General features: G+C 35.7%; 2 protein-coding genes across 4 annotated transcripts in view; both read right to left on the bottom strand.

Annotated features, from left to right (window-relative positions):
* Window positions 1-703: 703 nt before the first annotated feature.
* LOC110114603 (universal stress protein PHOS32) lies at window positions 704-10,581 on the bottom strand. 3 transcript variants are annotated; one of them, XM_028698495.1, is made up of 4 exons: window positions 10,407-10,580; window positions 10,120-10,229; window positions 9,909-10,027; window positions 704-1,062 (listed from the first exon to the last, which is right to left on the bottom strand). In XM_028698495.1, the coding sequence occupies exons 1-4, from the start codon at window positions 10,498-10,500 to the stop codon at window positions 975-977; spliced, it is 411 nt and encodes a 136-aa protein (XP_028554328.1). In that variant the 5' UTR covers window positions 10,501-10,580; the 3' UTR covers window positions 704-974. The 3 variants fall into 3 exon arrangements, with proteins under 3 accessions (XP_028554328.1, XP_020703193.1, XP_028554323.1); XM_020847534.2 differs by having other exon boundaries at window positions 10,326-10,573; XM_028698490.1 differs by having other exon boundaries at window positions 10,120-10,581.
* A 5,466-nt stretch (window positions 10,582-16,047) lies between these two features.
* The window catches only part of LOC110114602 (peptidyl-prolyl cis-trans isomerase PASTICCINO1), a gene marked incomplete at its 5' end in the record, with an annotated part of 49,930 nt that continues 48,942 nt past the window's right edge, over window positions 16,048-17,035 (bottom strand). Inside the window, 2 exon segments of the mRNA XM_020847533.2 lie at window positions 16,048-16,349; window positions 16,473-16,766. Coding sequence (XP_020703192.1) covers window positions 16,482-16,766 — 285 coding nt within the window.

Raw genomic sequence — 17,035 nt, 5'->3', positions numbered from 1 at the left:
TGGAATAACACCTTAATTAGGCACGTGAGCCTCTAGTTTTCTGTTGATCTTGACATGACTTAGGAAGCAATAAAATGTCATCTCAAACGAAACCTTATTCACATACAAACCGTATTTAAAAAATCATGAAAAAAAATATTTTCCATTTACCTTATATTTAGGATTTCTATTATTTTTATTTATTCTATATGTATTGTGAAGGAGTAATGATTAATAGATTTTTTTTCCAAATTTGATCTATAATTTAGAATAAGTACATGCCATTTGAACTATAATTTATTATTGCTCTTATTTTCTAAATCGACTTGGTTCAATTACAGTCCTAGTGGACACCATCTTACAATACAAAATAAGCACAATTTGCTATGCAAAATCCCTCAAGACCGACCAAACAAATCACAGCAATTAAAAATACTCTTCAATGAATGCCCATTACATGAGCTGAGCAAGATATATTCATTGTAAACCTGATCAAAACTCAATCCAAATTATTTTCAACCATTTCTCTCAAAAAATCCCAGAATTCACTAAAGCATCCATGATTTTTTATCAATATAGCAGAGTAAAAATCTGTTTCATTTGGGACGGCTTTTTACTTCTTTTTAAAGCAGTTTTAAGAAGCAATAAAAAAACTGCCCAAACAAAGCCGAAATCATCAGAAAAACAAAGGGACTGAATGGTATAATAAGCTAAGAAGCATTAATTAGTAAAGCAGCAGCAAATTAATCCTTAAGAGTAGAGATCTGAAGTTTATTACACAGGCAAGTTATTAACAGAGCAAAGTATTAGCACATCTGTTACGTGTAGGAGCACATTCACTAGCATCATACAAGCACGCAATTATTTAATGGTAAAAGCTCAGTCAGATAAAGCATAAAGATATATACACAGCACTCACACATAAATATCTGATTCTGCTGATTCTAAGTTTACAGCTGAGACTTTATTTAGTACTCTATGTATAATAGAGTAATTCAGTGCTTGAAATCTTGATCTTTGATGACTGTGATTGGGCAAACTGCGTGGGAGACTACATAACTTGTTACACTGCCAAGTAAAATCCTGCAGAAAAGAAGAGGAACAAAAAGTTAGACATCACATGTTTCACTGATTTTCTCAGAGTAAAAAAAGTATGTTTTTTAAGCTAAAAAATGGGATGTTTAATAAGGAAATTATAGTTGTTCTAATGGAGGCATGCAGAATCAAGATAATTCAAAACTTTTATAGAATTTTCTGTTGTGCAAACAATCCAGCAAAAACAAAATCACACAACATAAATATAATAACAATGATTTACGTGGTTCAGCGAAGACTACGTTCACAAGGAGGGAATGATTTCACTAATTTGAAGAACAATAGGGAATTACAAAACTCTCAAGCTTTCTCTCATGCTATAACAAGCCCCAAACCCCTCAATTTATAGATTTGAGGGGAAACAATTTAAAAAAACATTTTAATATAATTCCCAATCAAATAACATAATTAGGAAATAAATCAGGTCCCTAATTAATTGCAATAAAGAGCCATTAAAACTTTACAAAAAAAGATTTATTATGATTTGAAAATAAATCCAAATCAACAATCTTCACATCATCTTTTATTTCAGAAAGTGGAAGATAATAAATCAGGCTCCGATATCAGAACGACTGTACCCAAATGGTTGCCTACGTACCCTTAACCCAAGGAATCAAGCCGAGCATAATTTTTCAAAATAAGTGGACAATCAGTCACGAGTCATGCATGACTGCCATGGTGATTGCATCTCCAAGCTTGCATCAATTGTACCCTTCAGATACCTTAGGATACTCTTCACAGCTTGTAAATTATTCCTTATTGTATCATGTATGAACCTGCTCACAATGCCACCAGCTACAATATCTGGATCGAGCTGCTCCAGAATCAAACCAAACAATGCTGTAAGTGCCAAGTGACCACGGGTCGAGAGATTCTTAACCGCTGGGGAGAACATCTCATCATAAGCAATCACTTTCCGTTGTGCAAAGTCTTTTGCCACTAACCTAGTCTTGTATTGAACATCAGCTCCAAGAGATCATTCCTTCTTTGCACGCATTCATTTGCACCCAATGACTTTTCTTCATGGAGAAAGCTTCATTAACCTTTAAGTAGCATCATTCTGAAGAGACTTCATCTCTCCATAAATCACCATAAAAAATGTCCACTAATTTCTTATAGTGATTAGAAACTTCAACCACCGTGGTTGAAAGTGCAAATACAATGTGATCCCTCAACCAAATTCGTTTTGGGACATTCTAACACTATTATTATTCTAAATATGATAATAAGCTGAACACCCAAACTCTCACAAGTGCTGATAATCTCTAGCAGGATGCTCTAACCATATCTCTTTTGGTGTCTTATTCCCAATAGCTGCATAAGGAAAAAAAATTCACCAAGTGACAAGCATAATCTATTACTTCAGCCCAATAAACTCTATCCAACCCAACACTAGATAATATACACCGAACTTTTTCCACCAAAGTCTGGTTCATCTTCTGCAACCTCATTTTGTTGCGATGTCTCTCGAATAGTAAAGTGATGCTCTATCCCAGATCTTTGGCACACCTGCAAGAATGCATCCAAACTGTATTTGCCACAATTTTTTGATCTGATACACGGAATCCTTTTGCCAATATGAGTCTCAATCCACTTCTTCCAAGCTCTGAAAATCTCTAGTACCTCGCTCTTGCGCCTCATAGTGTACACCTAAACATATCCGGAGTAATCATCAACAAAAGAGATAAAATATCACCACCCGCCAAATGTTGTCTTCGTTGGGCTCCAAACATCTGTGTGAACATACTCTAAGATATCATTTGTACTGTGGATGGCAGTACCAAAAGATACACGTGTTTTCTTGCCAAATACACAATGTTCATAAAGATTGAGCTTGCAGGTGCTTCCTCCTTTAATCAATCCTTGCTTTACCAAATCCATAAGAGAAGCCTCTCCGACATGAGTTAGCTGCATATACCACAATTAGTGGCATCAGAAGAATTATCGGCAACAACAGCCATTCCAATCACTTTCTTCCCTGAAGATAGTAAAGGTTGTGGTGACGAACCCCTTTCATAAAAGCCAACACTCAATGATATATTTTCAGAATTCTTGTCTCATTAACTACCCTGTAACCCTTAGTCTCTAAAACCCCAATAAATAGCAAATTCTTCCTAATATCTAGAACATGTCTCATATCAGTCAGCTCCCTCACAATATCATCATGCATTATGTTGAAGATGCTCCCTATACCAGTTGTACGACAAGCCCTATCATTTCTCATGGTCACAACACCACTATCAAGCGCCTTGTAGGTACAAACACTCTCTAGTGAGACAAATGTGATCAGTAACACCAATATCTAGAATCCAGCAAGAACCATCTGAATACAAACTCTAAGAAACTGCAAATAGTGATACATCTAAATCTTCGTCACGCTCTTCCATGCTAAAGTTAGCCTCAGTGGAAACTCCCTTTCTATTCTCCTTCAGCTTCGTGCAACATTTCTTCTAATGACAAGTTTCCAAGCATAAAACACATTGATTCTTCCCAAGACTGCACCCACAAGACTTGCCTTGCTTGTTGCCGTCATTTCCTTTTTCTCAAATCTTGCTTGCTGGGATGTAAGAGCCTTAGTTGAATCCATCTTTACGGACTCTTTATCCCAACGCCGGAGCTCATAATTCAGCAATGCAGTAGTCACCATAGTTCAAGACCTTCCTATGAATGAGCATCATCATAAAATTTTCATACTAATCCAGGAGCGAATTCAACATAAGAAGCATCTTGTCTTCATCTCCAACCTTCTCATCCAAATTCAAAAGATTTTTCAATAGCTTTGTCAAGTCATTCAAATGCTAATCAATTGTAACCCCATGTCTCATTCGAAACTTGTAGAGCCGCCGCTTCATATGAAGACGATTCTCTACACTCTTCATCAGAATATCAAATACTTGTTCTCCAGAGTCTTCCACAGTTTCACAGCTGAAGTCTCCATCATCACCCCATATTTGATCTCTTGAGATAGAAAATTTTTTATCAAGCCACAAGCACTCTAGTTCATCTTGAGCTAATCTCTTTTAGACATCTCTTCAGAATGTTCATCGTCAACAAAAACATCCTCTAGATTCAAAGAGCACAACGAATCCATCACCTCACATTGCCACATGCCAAAGTTCTCTTTGCAGTCAAATTTCGTAACATCGATTTTAACGGAATGTGTAACAACTTGATGAATTGTCGTCTTTTCCACCATCGAGGTGGTATGAATTCATGGCTCCACCGGATTGCATAGCTTTCACCAAATTTCAGCTTTCTTACAATGCCAGAATTGTACCAATTTGACTTAATTTCTGCTTTCCACAACAATCCAGAACACAGCTACAAAAACACTGTAGACACTCAATCATTTTGATTTCTTCTATCAGCAACTAAGACCTGCCTACGGTGCTTGTGCTTCGCCTCCACGTGCAGCCAATTGCAGCCTGCTCCAGCAAGTAACCTGTTTTACGCAAGTTGTCTCCAAGCTCGCAGTTCGACCAGAGAACAATCGCGGAACCGCGTCTCCAAACCGTTGCTTCCCTGGCTCTGCGTTCGAAATCAAACTTTCGGCAGCTACGTTAGACTAGCCCGCATGTTCGCATGCAGCCGCGTGCCACTGCGCGCTCATGAGCCTTGATCTCCCTGCAAAATTCGCGCCTCCATGCACGGCAAAACCCACGCAGACCAAGTCGTATGTCCACGTTGGTCTCCGCTTTGAGCAAACCCATGATCTAGATGCTTCCGAGCCAACCTTGTGCCCGCTATCTTGCGATCTATGCGTGAGGCTTCCATGCGCCTCCTGTGCTACCCAAACCACAACCCAGAGCTTCCGTCTTCTACGATCAGCCCATCCACGATCATGTTTTACGCGATCAGCCAAACCTAACCACTACACTTCCATGCAAACTATGCTTTCCAAGATTGGCCAAACCACACCAACAGGAAATCTTCCCGTTCGTCGTTGCAGGAAATAGTTGACATCTATGATACCAATTGTTGTGCAGACGATTACAATGGAAATAAAATTAAGCACCACAAACATAATAAACAGTGATTTACATGGTTCGACAAAGATGTCTATGTCTACAAGTAGGAGATGATTTCACTAATTTAGAAAACAATAGGGAATTACAAAACTCTCAAGCTTTCTCTCTTGCTACAACAACCCCCAAATCCCTCAATTTATAGATTTGAGGGGAAACAGTTAAAGAAAAAACTTTCTAATCTAATTCCCAATTAAATCCCAATCAAATCACATAATTAGGAAATAAATCAGCTCCCTGATTAATTGCAATAAAGAGCCATTAAAGCTTTAAAAATAAAGCTTTATTATGATTATGATTTGGAAATAAATCCAAATCAACAATATTAAGATTTGGAAATAAATCCAAATCAACATTGCCATCTTCAGACATCAAATTGTTTATCATATTAATCAAATAAGAAGCAGTTCAAGCAAGGATTTAAGTTGGAGAACTTAACAATCTGTCCTCTTTCTCTACCTAATAACTTGGACTTCATTTATTGTGCACTACTCCCAACCGACCCAAATTCTTTGTTTACAGATAAATCTATGTTTATTATTTCAGAGAGCCAGCGCTGGCATATGTTATATTATAAATCAGTTTGCTCAACAAGGTATCCCATCAAGTTAAGCTTTAGTTAACATATTTGCCATAAAAAATGAGGAAGCCGCCAACGAAGTATTAGGCTTTGTGCTTGCACAAAATATAGCCATTCATTAAAGTGTGTTCAACTCACAATAATCAAAGGGTATGGAACTGCTAATCATTTTCACATAGCAAACTTAATTAGTCCTTTGTAATATGTAAAACAGAAAGAAATGGACAAGAACCATGAAGCATTCAGGTAAATATATCAAGCAAAGGTCACAAAGATGGTTGTCTCCATATATTCCGATGGCAAGCTGTTAATTGCACGGTGAAGCACCTCAATATAGCAGAACATTAATTCATTCCATAATAAACTATGCCAATGTCCCATGAAAAACATTAGAATTTCATAGCCTAAATAGATGTCATTCCGCAACTTCTTACATAGACATTTATCACTTTATTGATACAGCCTAACAATCATTTAACAAAAGTCATAGAGAATTGCAACTACAATTTTTTTTTTTTTTTCAGTAACTACAAATTCATTTCTTTTTCAATGGCTACAATTTCAAATTCAGAGTAAATAATGGCAGATTTTAAAACATTGAAAATTTATAATAAAGGCATTTGCAAATCACTTAACTCCATTGATAAAAAACTAGAAACTAAATCTACAAATGAGAGGCTGAATGCCGATTAAAACAATATGTAGTTTTGCTTACCGATAAGATAACCTTTCAATAATCTCTTCAGTTATTGCTTTTGCAATTATTGCTTCGTTCTTTTGTTATCTCATAATAAACATGAATGTGTTTCATCAATGTGGCAGAAAGTCACACACGGGACTCAAGGTAAGAAACTGTTACGCCTGGACCGGTCCAGCTACCGGTCCGGTTCTACACCCGACGAACCAAAGTCGGGCGGAACCATACGGAACGCGCGGAGGAGCTGGAGTCGGGGGGCCCAAATAGTGGCTAAACGCATGGGGGGAGGGAAAATTTTTGAATGAGAGGCTGTTTTAGGAAGTCCATTATTGTCCTTTATGATTAATTTGTATAATTAGGAGTTTTTGGGGGGATTGGCTCCTCATCTTGAATTTGAGTTTTCTCTTTGAGATCTAGGGTTTGCTTTGGGCTCTTGGCTTTGCCGGAGATCGTGGAGAGTTGTTCTTCCTCTCGGATTGAAGAACATATTGTATCTTTGCTGATTTCTTTGATTTCTAGTGAAATACAAGTAATATCTTGTGTTTTTCTCCTGTTTTTCCCTATTTCCTGCTACGTTTTCACCGAATTCCTGCTGTTTTGCTGCTGTGGACAGCAGTTGGCTGCTGTATATTTACTAGTTTGGGTTAGAAATACTTGAGAACTCAAGTATTTCCTATCAGAAACCTATGAAAAAGACCAGACATGCATATTTGAAAATAGATAAAAAAAAACATTAATGCCCGATTCTTCTCGTCCAACACATCCGCAATTGGTTTCCCAACCAAGAAGATCCAGAAGACTAGAATTTCTTTTGTTGAGATTGACATTTTGAAAAGCATGGTAGCTTGAAGCGTTACCATACGAAGCCTAAGTTCTGATGGCAAGTCTTTTTGAAACCTGGAAGCAAAAAGTTAATGCATGCTAAAAATTGCAGTCTAGTTTTGTTTTATTCTCTTAAACCACCTGCAAAAAATCAACCTAAGAATTTCAATTAAACTTACAAGATTTCCCTTTAGCTTCAAATTTTCTGAAACTTTAAATCGAGAGATTATTCTGTGCGGACACTGAACGGAGAGACCGTCCGGATTTACTGCACTTTTGAGAAAGGGGAATAGAATGGCAGTAAATATTTAATTATGAATGTGTTTTTACTGACATTTTGTTGTGTTTTTGTAAATACTCAGTAAATTATTTAGTAAATATTAAATATTTGCATCCCTTTTATTGCCCTTTTACAAAAGCGCAGCAAAAGGACAATAAAAGCGCAGCAAATCTAGGTGGTTCTCTCCGTCCGGTGTCCGCACAAAATAATTAGTCCATAAGCAGACACAATAAAAAACCCAACCATTAAACTTATCCGAAGGTCTTTTGATGGGCTTTATGTCCTGGGAACACTTCCATCTAGTTTTCCTGCCAATTGACAGCAGATGTACATCCAGAAGGTGCGCCCATAGCAACTGTTAGTTGTCCCCTGAGTTCGAGTCATGGGAACAGCCTCTCTACAAGGAAGAACCTCTGCATTTCAACCTCCACAAAAGTAGAATATTTATGCCCTATATACACCATTATTTCTTCGAGTTAAGCAATCTTTTTAGGCCATTTCTAATCCCTAGTCCCTCCAATAATCTGCATACCATGACTAGTCAAGAATGTCTATGCACTTTCCTAGAACCAATTCGTAGAGGATGAACCCAAATCATGTATATTCACGCGTCAGGGCCACTCTACATATTGGCAATAGTAGATGCAACATAAAGCACATTTTCCCACTGTCGATCTCCAGAAGAGCCTCAAGCCCCACCAAGCTCCACTCAACTGTCAACACCTCCCGTCCCTATAAGCCCAAAGCACGCAAACTCAAAAAAAAACCACGGTTTCCCTACTCCACACTTAGCAGCTCAACCTAAAGCCACGATCCCTCAGCCAAGCTCTGAAATCCGCAAGCAACACAAGGTTCCTGTCTTCCCACGGACCTGCTCTTGCCTCGGCCAAGTTCGATCTCACTCCAACCTGTAGGATCTAACCAATTTTTCCTTCAGACATCTATTCTTCTACTTTCCTTAGACCTTCAGCACATTCTCTTGATCTTCTTTACACCTTGACTACAACACCTGAACTTACTCCATCCAGCACGTCAAACATAGCCACTTTCCTCTACTCTTCGGAACACATAGCAAGCCAAATCCAGCCTTCCCTCAAAGCCGTGGAATCCACCTGCTGTTCGTTTTTCCCTACGTTCGTGTTTCAACCTTTAATCCAAACTCCCTATAAATTCTCTCTTTTCTTTGCTATAGGACAAATCGCTTTCACTTTCCTGAATCAAGTACATCTGTTTCTTTTTTTAGTTTTGACTAAAGAAAGTGGACAAGTCTTCTGCTTTAATTGTAGTAAGAAAAACTTTTTTTTTCTTTACTTATCTATTTTTGAACATTTCTTTTTATATTCTAGTCATCCAAGATATTTAAAACGTGTACTCTTATTAATGACTTGCTCGCTCAAAGTCACAATCCTCTCATGATGTATATTACTACTAAAATTACACTCCATATATTCAGTTTTAGATCTACTCAGGCGAAAACCTTTAGACTCTAAGGTTAACCTCCATAATTCAAGTTTACATGCAACTCCCTCTCTAGTCTTATCAACAATAAGAATATCATCAGCAAAAAGCATACACCAAGGTGCATCTTCTTGCAAATGTCTAGTGAGAACATCCATGACTAAAGCAAAAAGATATGGGATTAAGGCTGATCTTTGATGTAATTCAACTGAAATAGGAAAATACTCGGTCAAACCACCTTGTGTTTGAACACAAGTAATAGCTCCTGCATAAATATCTTTAATGATTTAATTATAAGCGTTATTAACTCCTTTATTTTCAGGAACTCTCCATAGCACTTCTCTTGGAACTTTATCATAGGCTTTCTCTAAATCAATAAATATCATATATAGATCCTCCTTATTCTCTCTATATTTCTCCATCAAGCCTCTCAATAAATGTATGGCTTCCATAATAGACCTACCCGGCATGAATCCAAATTGATTTTGAGAAACATTAGTATCACGCCGCAAATTATACTCCATAACTCGCTCCCATAGTTTTAAAGTATGACAAATTAACTTAATTCCTCTATAATTCGCACCATGCATCACATTTATTCTTAAAAATAGTAACTAGCACACTTTATTTAAGAAACCCTGGCACCCTAAAAAGGCTGCTTAGTGCAATTTTGCATACCGGCTGGTGAACTTCTAGTAATCATATCACCAGAGAACAACATAAAGTTGAAGGCAGCATAGAATTCGGTTCCCATTTGCAATGAAACTTCTAAGCTAACCAGTTTATTATAGTGTTAATTAGAAGCCTGTGTTTTACTGCACGAATATGATAGGCTCTCAAATGACATGCATGTTTCGGCTATTAGAATTTGCTAAGGAAATTTACTTAACCATGCTTTACCTAATTAATACTCCTCTTGCAAAATCCACTTCTATGCTAAGAAAAATCAGAATTTCTACTTTCATCACAAACCTCTTTAATGGACTGAGACCCCTGCTTCCCATGACAAGTGAATTCAACCTTTGGTCGTCCACAGCAAGGCAAAGCTTCTCCCTCGCATCTCCCCAATAAATCTTCATTACAATAGCAACCTGATTCACAATGAAAATTTAATCAGTCTTCAGTTCTAATTAAGTCAAAACTATACAACAGGACCATCATAAAAAATACGAATTTGACGTACCTGTTTCTGCCTAGAAGCAGTATCGAGCAAATCCAAAACTTCAGCGTCGAGCTCGACATCGTATTGCCTCACCACCTCCGGCAGCCGCAGCTCCGTCAACGGGATCAAAGCTGCAATCAACAATGAAGGATCAATCAGGAGAAATGATTCTATCATACGAGAACAAAGAATCAAAACGTGAGTGGAAATTTTGGGGAAATAATTACGAGATCCGGATTGAAACCAGAGGGAATTTTTAGACTCATCGGCGGAGGGGCTTTTGACATGGATGATAAAGAGGGAATCACCCTTATCGGCGAGGTTGTCAATCGACCATTGAAGTGCAAGCTTGCTACTCTTGGAGAAGTCCAGCGCCACTCCGATCCTCCGATCTCCTGCCATCTCTCTCTCTCTCTCTCTCTCTCCCTTTCTCTGTGTGTGACTGTGTGTGTGTGAAGGGAGCTACTGACAATGATGGTAACCAAGTAGACGTAGTAGAAAGTCAAAAGTCTTTCCAACCTTTTCTACAAAGCTGGGCTTCGTTAGGACTTTTTTTTTACTTATTTCTAAAACAGTTTTTTTAGTAAAAAATAAATAGTTCAAAAAAAATTTCATGTTACATATGTACCAAGATTTATAGCTTAAGAAATTTTTTTATTAAATTTTTATTTTAAAAATTAATGAAAAAAACTATCTCAAATAAAATCTAAGATAATTTGTATTGCACATATGAGAATTTTACACGCCATTTAATTTTTTATAACTTAATATTTAACTTTTTACATTTATTATTGTATCAAGTAATATAAAAAAATATTATTTTTAAACAATTATCATTAACATTTTATTAATAATGTCATGCATGTGTGATTATCCCCATCTTATGAACTTCATCATTGATGAGGGTTTAGTTGCCACGCACTAATCCCTACTAGTGGCCTCCACGTAAGATCTCATCATAATTTTCTTCTTAAAAATTATATAAATAATAGTATAATGAGAAAAAAAATTTTGAGGGGGTTCCGCCCCTGATTCTTGCAGTGTCACATATAACTTCCTCTTCTATTGCATGGATGGAAGGAGTAAATGAGATGATTTATTAAATAAGGCTTCGTTTGAAACGATATTATTACAGCTTTTTAAATTAATTTTTTAATAATTTTTGTATTAAAAAACTGTTTAAGAAGTAGTAAAAAAGTTGTTTTAAAAGAAACCTAAATAGTAAGATTATGTGATAAATATATAATATAAATTTGTGTAATATTATGCATGTAGGTTTTCCTTAAATTATTAATGTTTTAAGGAATATTTGCCCCTTGGAACCTCTTCCTTAGTTGGAAGCTGTGCTTTAAAAAATTGATAAAACTATAATATTAATTTTTATTGCCAAAAAAAATAGAATTATGTAAAAATAAGGGGAGTCAAGAGGCCCAAAAAAAGGGGATATGAAAAAAAAAAAAAAAAGTTGAAGCTCACATAGCAAAACAAAAATATCTCACAAACATTAAAAATTAAAAATGGACTGACCAACTCACAATGCAAAAAAATATACCCCACAACATTTAGCAAACTATATGAAAGCCACAAACTATGGTTGCAAGCTGATCTTCGAGAGTGGGTGCAACAAAATTGAAAAACCAAAAATAAATGAATAGTCGTAGGAAAACAAAGAAGAAGGTCATTCATCATCATCGATAGTCAAAAAAAACTTTCCAATAACACCGAGCAAAATAGAAACATAAACAAACATTATTGCGGCAATTGTTTGGTGTCATGAAGTTTGCCCCATTTAGAGACTTCAGATATCACAGTCTCTATAATTTTTAGATGTGAAATGATAAAACTTTCAATGTTTTTATCAAAATAAATACCATTTCTCTCACACCATATAGAGTAAGTCAAATAACAAGTAGTGAGGAAATATAAGCATTTTTGTTTAACAAAAACAAACCCTGGTCATTAAATTAATAGAGAACTTTTGTTAGAATGGCAAATTGTCCAACAAAAGAGGATTGTTGGAACGGGATCACCTAATGTAACGAGATGTCTTGGGTTGGACTTCAGTCTAATCTACTCTCGAAATGAGATTGTGGAAGATTGGGAAGGTATTTTGTCAACAGACTGAAGAGTATATGGATATTTGAAAAAGAAATGATTTCTCAATTCATAATCATGATTATGAATTCGCAAGAAGCTTGAATATCAATGGTGCAAGATTTAAACATATTAGTATATTTGAGCCCCCTAACAAGGCATAACCAAGCAAAAGAATATCTTAATATATAATATTTATACCAAATCAATGTGATATATCATCAAAAAATTATATTGATCGAGCACGAATCTTGAGGCAAAATCAAGTTGGAAATTTCAAAAAAATAAATCTGGGACCATCTGAACTGTGATTTCAACAAACTTATAGTCAAGTTGAACGTCTCAAAAATACAAACCCAACGACAAAAAATTTGACTCAATCCAAGCTCAAATGAGTCCAAATCAAAGACCCAAAGCACATCTGGAAGGTTTAAACCAGAATTTGGATTACCAAACGGTTTCCAAACGTGACATGCTTATGTTCGAATCGAGCGGCTCTACGAGACTTATCCAACGAGCCTAAGATTGTCGAATTCTGAGATCACTAAAAACTCAAATACTCGATAAACATACCATCATCAAAGAAATCGATATTGGCCTTCCATTCAAACCACTCTCAACATTATTGATCTTCTCCTTATTTACTGATCATGCTACTATCAGAAAACTATAAATAGACCTCTTATTTCTCATGAATAAGTGGAGGAAGAAGAGGCCCAAGCAAGGAAGAGAATGAGAGGAAGAAGGAAGAGATATCTGAAATCTCTCTTGCCACCAAACTCCTCGACCACTGCTCAGACTTCTGCTAGACCACCGCCAGTCCTCGAACTTTTGTCCAACGCCGAACTTCAACCCATAGCCAGACTTTCGCCCGGCCTCGATTGACATCGGATTTACATCTTGCTATAAACTGACACCGAATTTTTTTCTGACCACCAACTAACGCTAGACTTCTTCCTGGTCGTCAATTGACATCGAACTTTTGCCCAGCCACCAACTAAAACCTGGCTTCTTCCCAACCACCAACTAACGTTGGACTTATTCTCCACCACGGATTATGGTCCTTCCGACCTTTGTAGCCAGATAACATTCTTTTTAACCTCCGTCGCTCACCGACTATGGTCTTGCCGACAAAACGAACATATCAATAATGATTTTTCCAATTTCCACCATGTAAAGCATTCTATATGATGTATATTTATTACATCAAGCCAAGGCATTCCCTTCAATGAAGGGTCTCATTTGCGATCAATTTCAAATACTAGTTGATTCATTCAAACTGGGTCAGACCTTCTCATTTTTCTCCCTTTTTCAATGGTTTTCCACATAAAAAACTCTAGTGTCTCTTAAAAATATTACACCCTCTCTTTTATCTAATTGTGTACTAGATCTCCGTACAAAACTAAGATGTTAAACTTTATATTTTTGTACCGCCGTGAATATTTCAGGACGCAACAGTTTATGCCAATCAAAATTGACTTCATTATTATATAATTTGCTTTAAAAATCCTTGAAGAAGGAATAGCATTTCCATTCCAAGCAATGCACTCTCTGCCCCCAAATGATAAGTTGTGTAACGGCATCATATATAGCAATATTTGCTGAACCTGATAGATTCCATAGATTGTTATTAATAATTATCTTATTGAGAAGAGAAATGGAGGGGAGTGGCGTGTAGGAGAAGACAATGGGACCAAATGCTCTAATGTTTTCTCATGATACTAATGATTTTCCAAAGAAGTTTTAAGCAACAGCCATTGGAGATATTATTAGTAAGCTTAGCTTTCACAGTATTTATCAATTCAAGACCTTCCCAAAAAAGAGATTTTATTAGAGGTAGGCTTTCAAGGGAAATAATATTGAGTTTTCACCAATAGCACAAAAGATTGTGGGAGGCAAAAAAATCTCCACAAAATAGAAAACTATGTGCGCATGAGTCTGAACAATAATGGAGAGGAGGCCCTAAGTTATCAAAGCTTTGGGTTTATAAGTATTTATCCCGAAATATAAGGTGGAAGTTTATTGTATTGACATCACCATGCCTAATATCTATTCAAAACTTTACAACTTATTTTTGGAATAAGTTAAGTTCTGGTCTATTAGGCAAGTAATTTTATATGGTGAATTTTATGCATTAGCAAAGGAGAGAGACTTAGCTTTTCAACCTTCGAGTAATTGGGCAGTTTTGTGGAGGAGGGGTTAAAAGTTTGCTAGGTGAAATTTTCTTAGGAGATAAGAATTCCAATATATCTTAGTTTGGGATAATACATTGGCAAATTAAAAGGACAATGGTATCGCCGTATCGGTGACTTTGGATGACAAAAGAATGATGCTTTTGACTTAATTTATATGTAGAACTAACACATGACCGAAAGAGTTAAGGTTTATATTTAGCAATGTCATTTGCAATACTTTGCCAAACACCAATAGGTCATGAACATAACTAAGAAAATTGCTCATTTTAAAGAGTTAATCAAACTTAATCTTTGTTCCAATAGACTGGTCAAAGAGATTGAAAAGAGCATCCATATAATGTAAAATAGATGAGAATGCAGCACCCCTACCTAAGCCTAGAATTTCAATTGAAAAAACCCTTCCAAGGCCTCATTAGTGGAGTTGTTACATTTTTTGTCTCATCTTGACACCGTCAAATGTCTTCTTCATGTCAAATTCCATATTAAAATAATCATTATTAGTGTTTTTATAAAAATCTTTTGTAGAAGAAAGCCAGATTGGCTATAGTGAATATTTAAAAGCATAACTAACTTAAGCCTATTAGCAATAATTTTTATAATAATTTTATAAAATATATTGCAAAGAGAGACAGACCTATAATAGAAAAAAGTATTACCATAAGTAACCATGGGAAGGAGAACACTCCCAATAGCATTTACATTTTTCGATGATTTTTTTTTTTCAAGGTGTTGAAGAAATGACGGACAATGAAATAAACAAAATTGTCAATAACCTAAATGTGAAGACATCAGGACCTAAGACAACAAACCTAGGAGCACAAAACAGCACAATTTTAAGCTCAATAGGTCTTTAAATTTTAAAGTATGGCAAATGGATTACCCAAACCTGAAATTAAAATTTTCCGGATCGGTTTCAGATCTTGCCAAGCTTTGACACGCATTAATCAAAATTTACACTACACATATCTCAAAGACTTTGAGATTTACTCTAATATAAATTTATTGCATAGTTAGACATAATAATGATAATAATTTATTAGTTGGAGTATAATCAAGGGGGATGGGTATTATTGAACTGCTCCTTTTGGCTAATTAATGATTTTGAAATCATGTTAAATTCAATAAATTTGAGGAAATTTCATCAATTATCCCACTCAATAATTGATAAACTTTCTTCTACTCTTGCTTACAAATTTGTTTTGGATTTAAGATGGAAAAGCATCAATAACAAACCAAATCAATATTCAAAACTTACTTTATAACTAGGGCAATCAAAAGTAACATTGGATAAAAACAAAATTAACCAAATTGATGTAAAACCATGAAATAAAATAAAACAACATTTCAGTACTTGAGATGCAGAAAAGAATAGACCAGCAGCAGTAATGTAGGTACAGATACATTTAAGTTCTTTATCAAATTTTACTTGGAATGACCATAACAATTATGAAATTAATTTTGAGATATAATAAAAAATAATAATCAGAATATTGTGATCCAATTTCAAGACATTGCAAAGAGTAAGACTTGGTTTGGCACAAATTTTTTACTACTTTATAAAACAACTTTTCAATATAAAAAATTCTAATTAAAAAAAGTTTTTTATACTAAGAAACTGCTTTAAAAAATAATATGAAAGTTATCCCAAACGAAATCCAAGTCTACAAATTATTCAGAATATTATTATTCATATGACTCTTAACAGGACACGATGAAGAAAAAAGATTTATATAGCCGAATTAAGGCTACATATTATTATTGTTATTATATTAATATTCATATTGCAATTTTACAGTACTCTCGACCATCACATGATATATGATTATTAATTAAAAAAAGAAAGAATATTTTACAGCCACATAATCCGCAACAAAATGCTTCACTAGAGAAATAATTCTCTAGTAAGCTGTCTCTGAAAAGCTACTGGAGGACATGATGAATCAGGGGCAGCTTGTTACCTGGCTTAGGCTTTGTTTGGGACGGCTTTTTTACTGCTTTCTAAAATGGAGTTTTAGTACAAAAATAAAAAATTTTGTACTAAAACTCCGTTTTAGAAAACAGTAAAAAAGCCGTCCCAAACGAAGCCTTAATCTTTCATAGTATTGAACATCTATTTGATCCAAAAGCAGCAAAGATTCTTCTACCTGAAGGCCACAGGCGTGAGAGAAATCCTAAACTTTTGGCAGGCACCTCCACATCAACACTGCTTGTCTGGCTCTCTTGCCCCTCGTCTGGGTTAGGCGACTTCCCTTCTGGGCTCTGCGAGTCTTCATCATCGTTATCTGTAGATTTGTTTCCAGCTTCGGAAATCTCTCCAGGTTTCTTATCAAAAAGTCCTTTAAACTGCTTCCTGGCCTTCTTCTCGTTTTCCTGTATATACTCGCAAGAGACGGGTTAAGTTATTGAACATTCAACATATAAAAGGTTCTATCATTCTTTCGATGCAATGCACTGGAAATAGGATAATGCTAACATATTTATGCGCGTTTTGTTGCTTGAAAATATAAAGAACAATGTGTTTCTATTCATTGTGTGTGTGGAAATAAATTCATCACATTTGTGAAATTAGGAAGTTATTTTTTTAGAAACTACGTCCAACCAGAACATGGAATCCAACTTCAAGCAACCAAATGAGAGCGCCCTTGGAA

Source organism: Dendrobium catenatum, unplaced genomic scaffold (assembly GCF_001605985.2).
Source record: "Dendrobium catenatum unplaced genomic scaffold, ASM160598v2 fragScaff_scaffold_124, whole genome shotgun sequence".
NCBI lineage: Eukaryota > Viridiplantae > Streptophyta > Magnoliopsida > Asparagales > Orchidaceae > Dendrobium > Dendrobium catenatum.
This window is presented reverse-complemented; position numbering and strand designations above follow the sequence as displayed.

What these genes read in the sequence shown, in the direction of transcription:
- LOC110114603 (XM_028698490.1), bottom strand. Translation starts at nt 10,500, where the DNA reads ATGGCAGGAGATCGGAGGATCGGAGTGGCGCTGGACTTCTCCAAGAGT. An exon ending in CTGCTTCTAGGCAGAAACAG is followed by an intron (nt 10,028 to 10,119) that starts GTACGTCAAATT and finishes ATTGTGAATCAG; the next exon opens with GTTGCTATTGTAATGAAGAT. An exon ending in GGTCTCAGTCCATTAAAGAG is followed by an intron (nt 1,063 to 9,908) that starts GTTTGTGATGAA and finishes TCTTTTCTGCAG; the next exon opens with GATTTTACTTGGCAGTGTAA.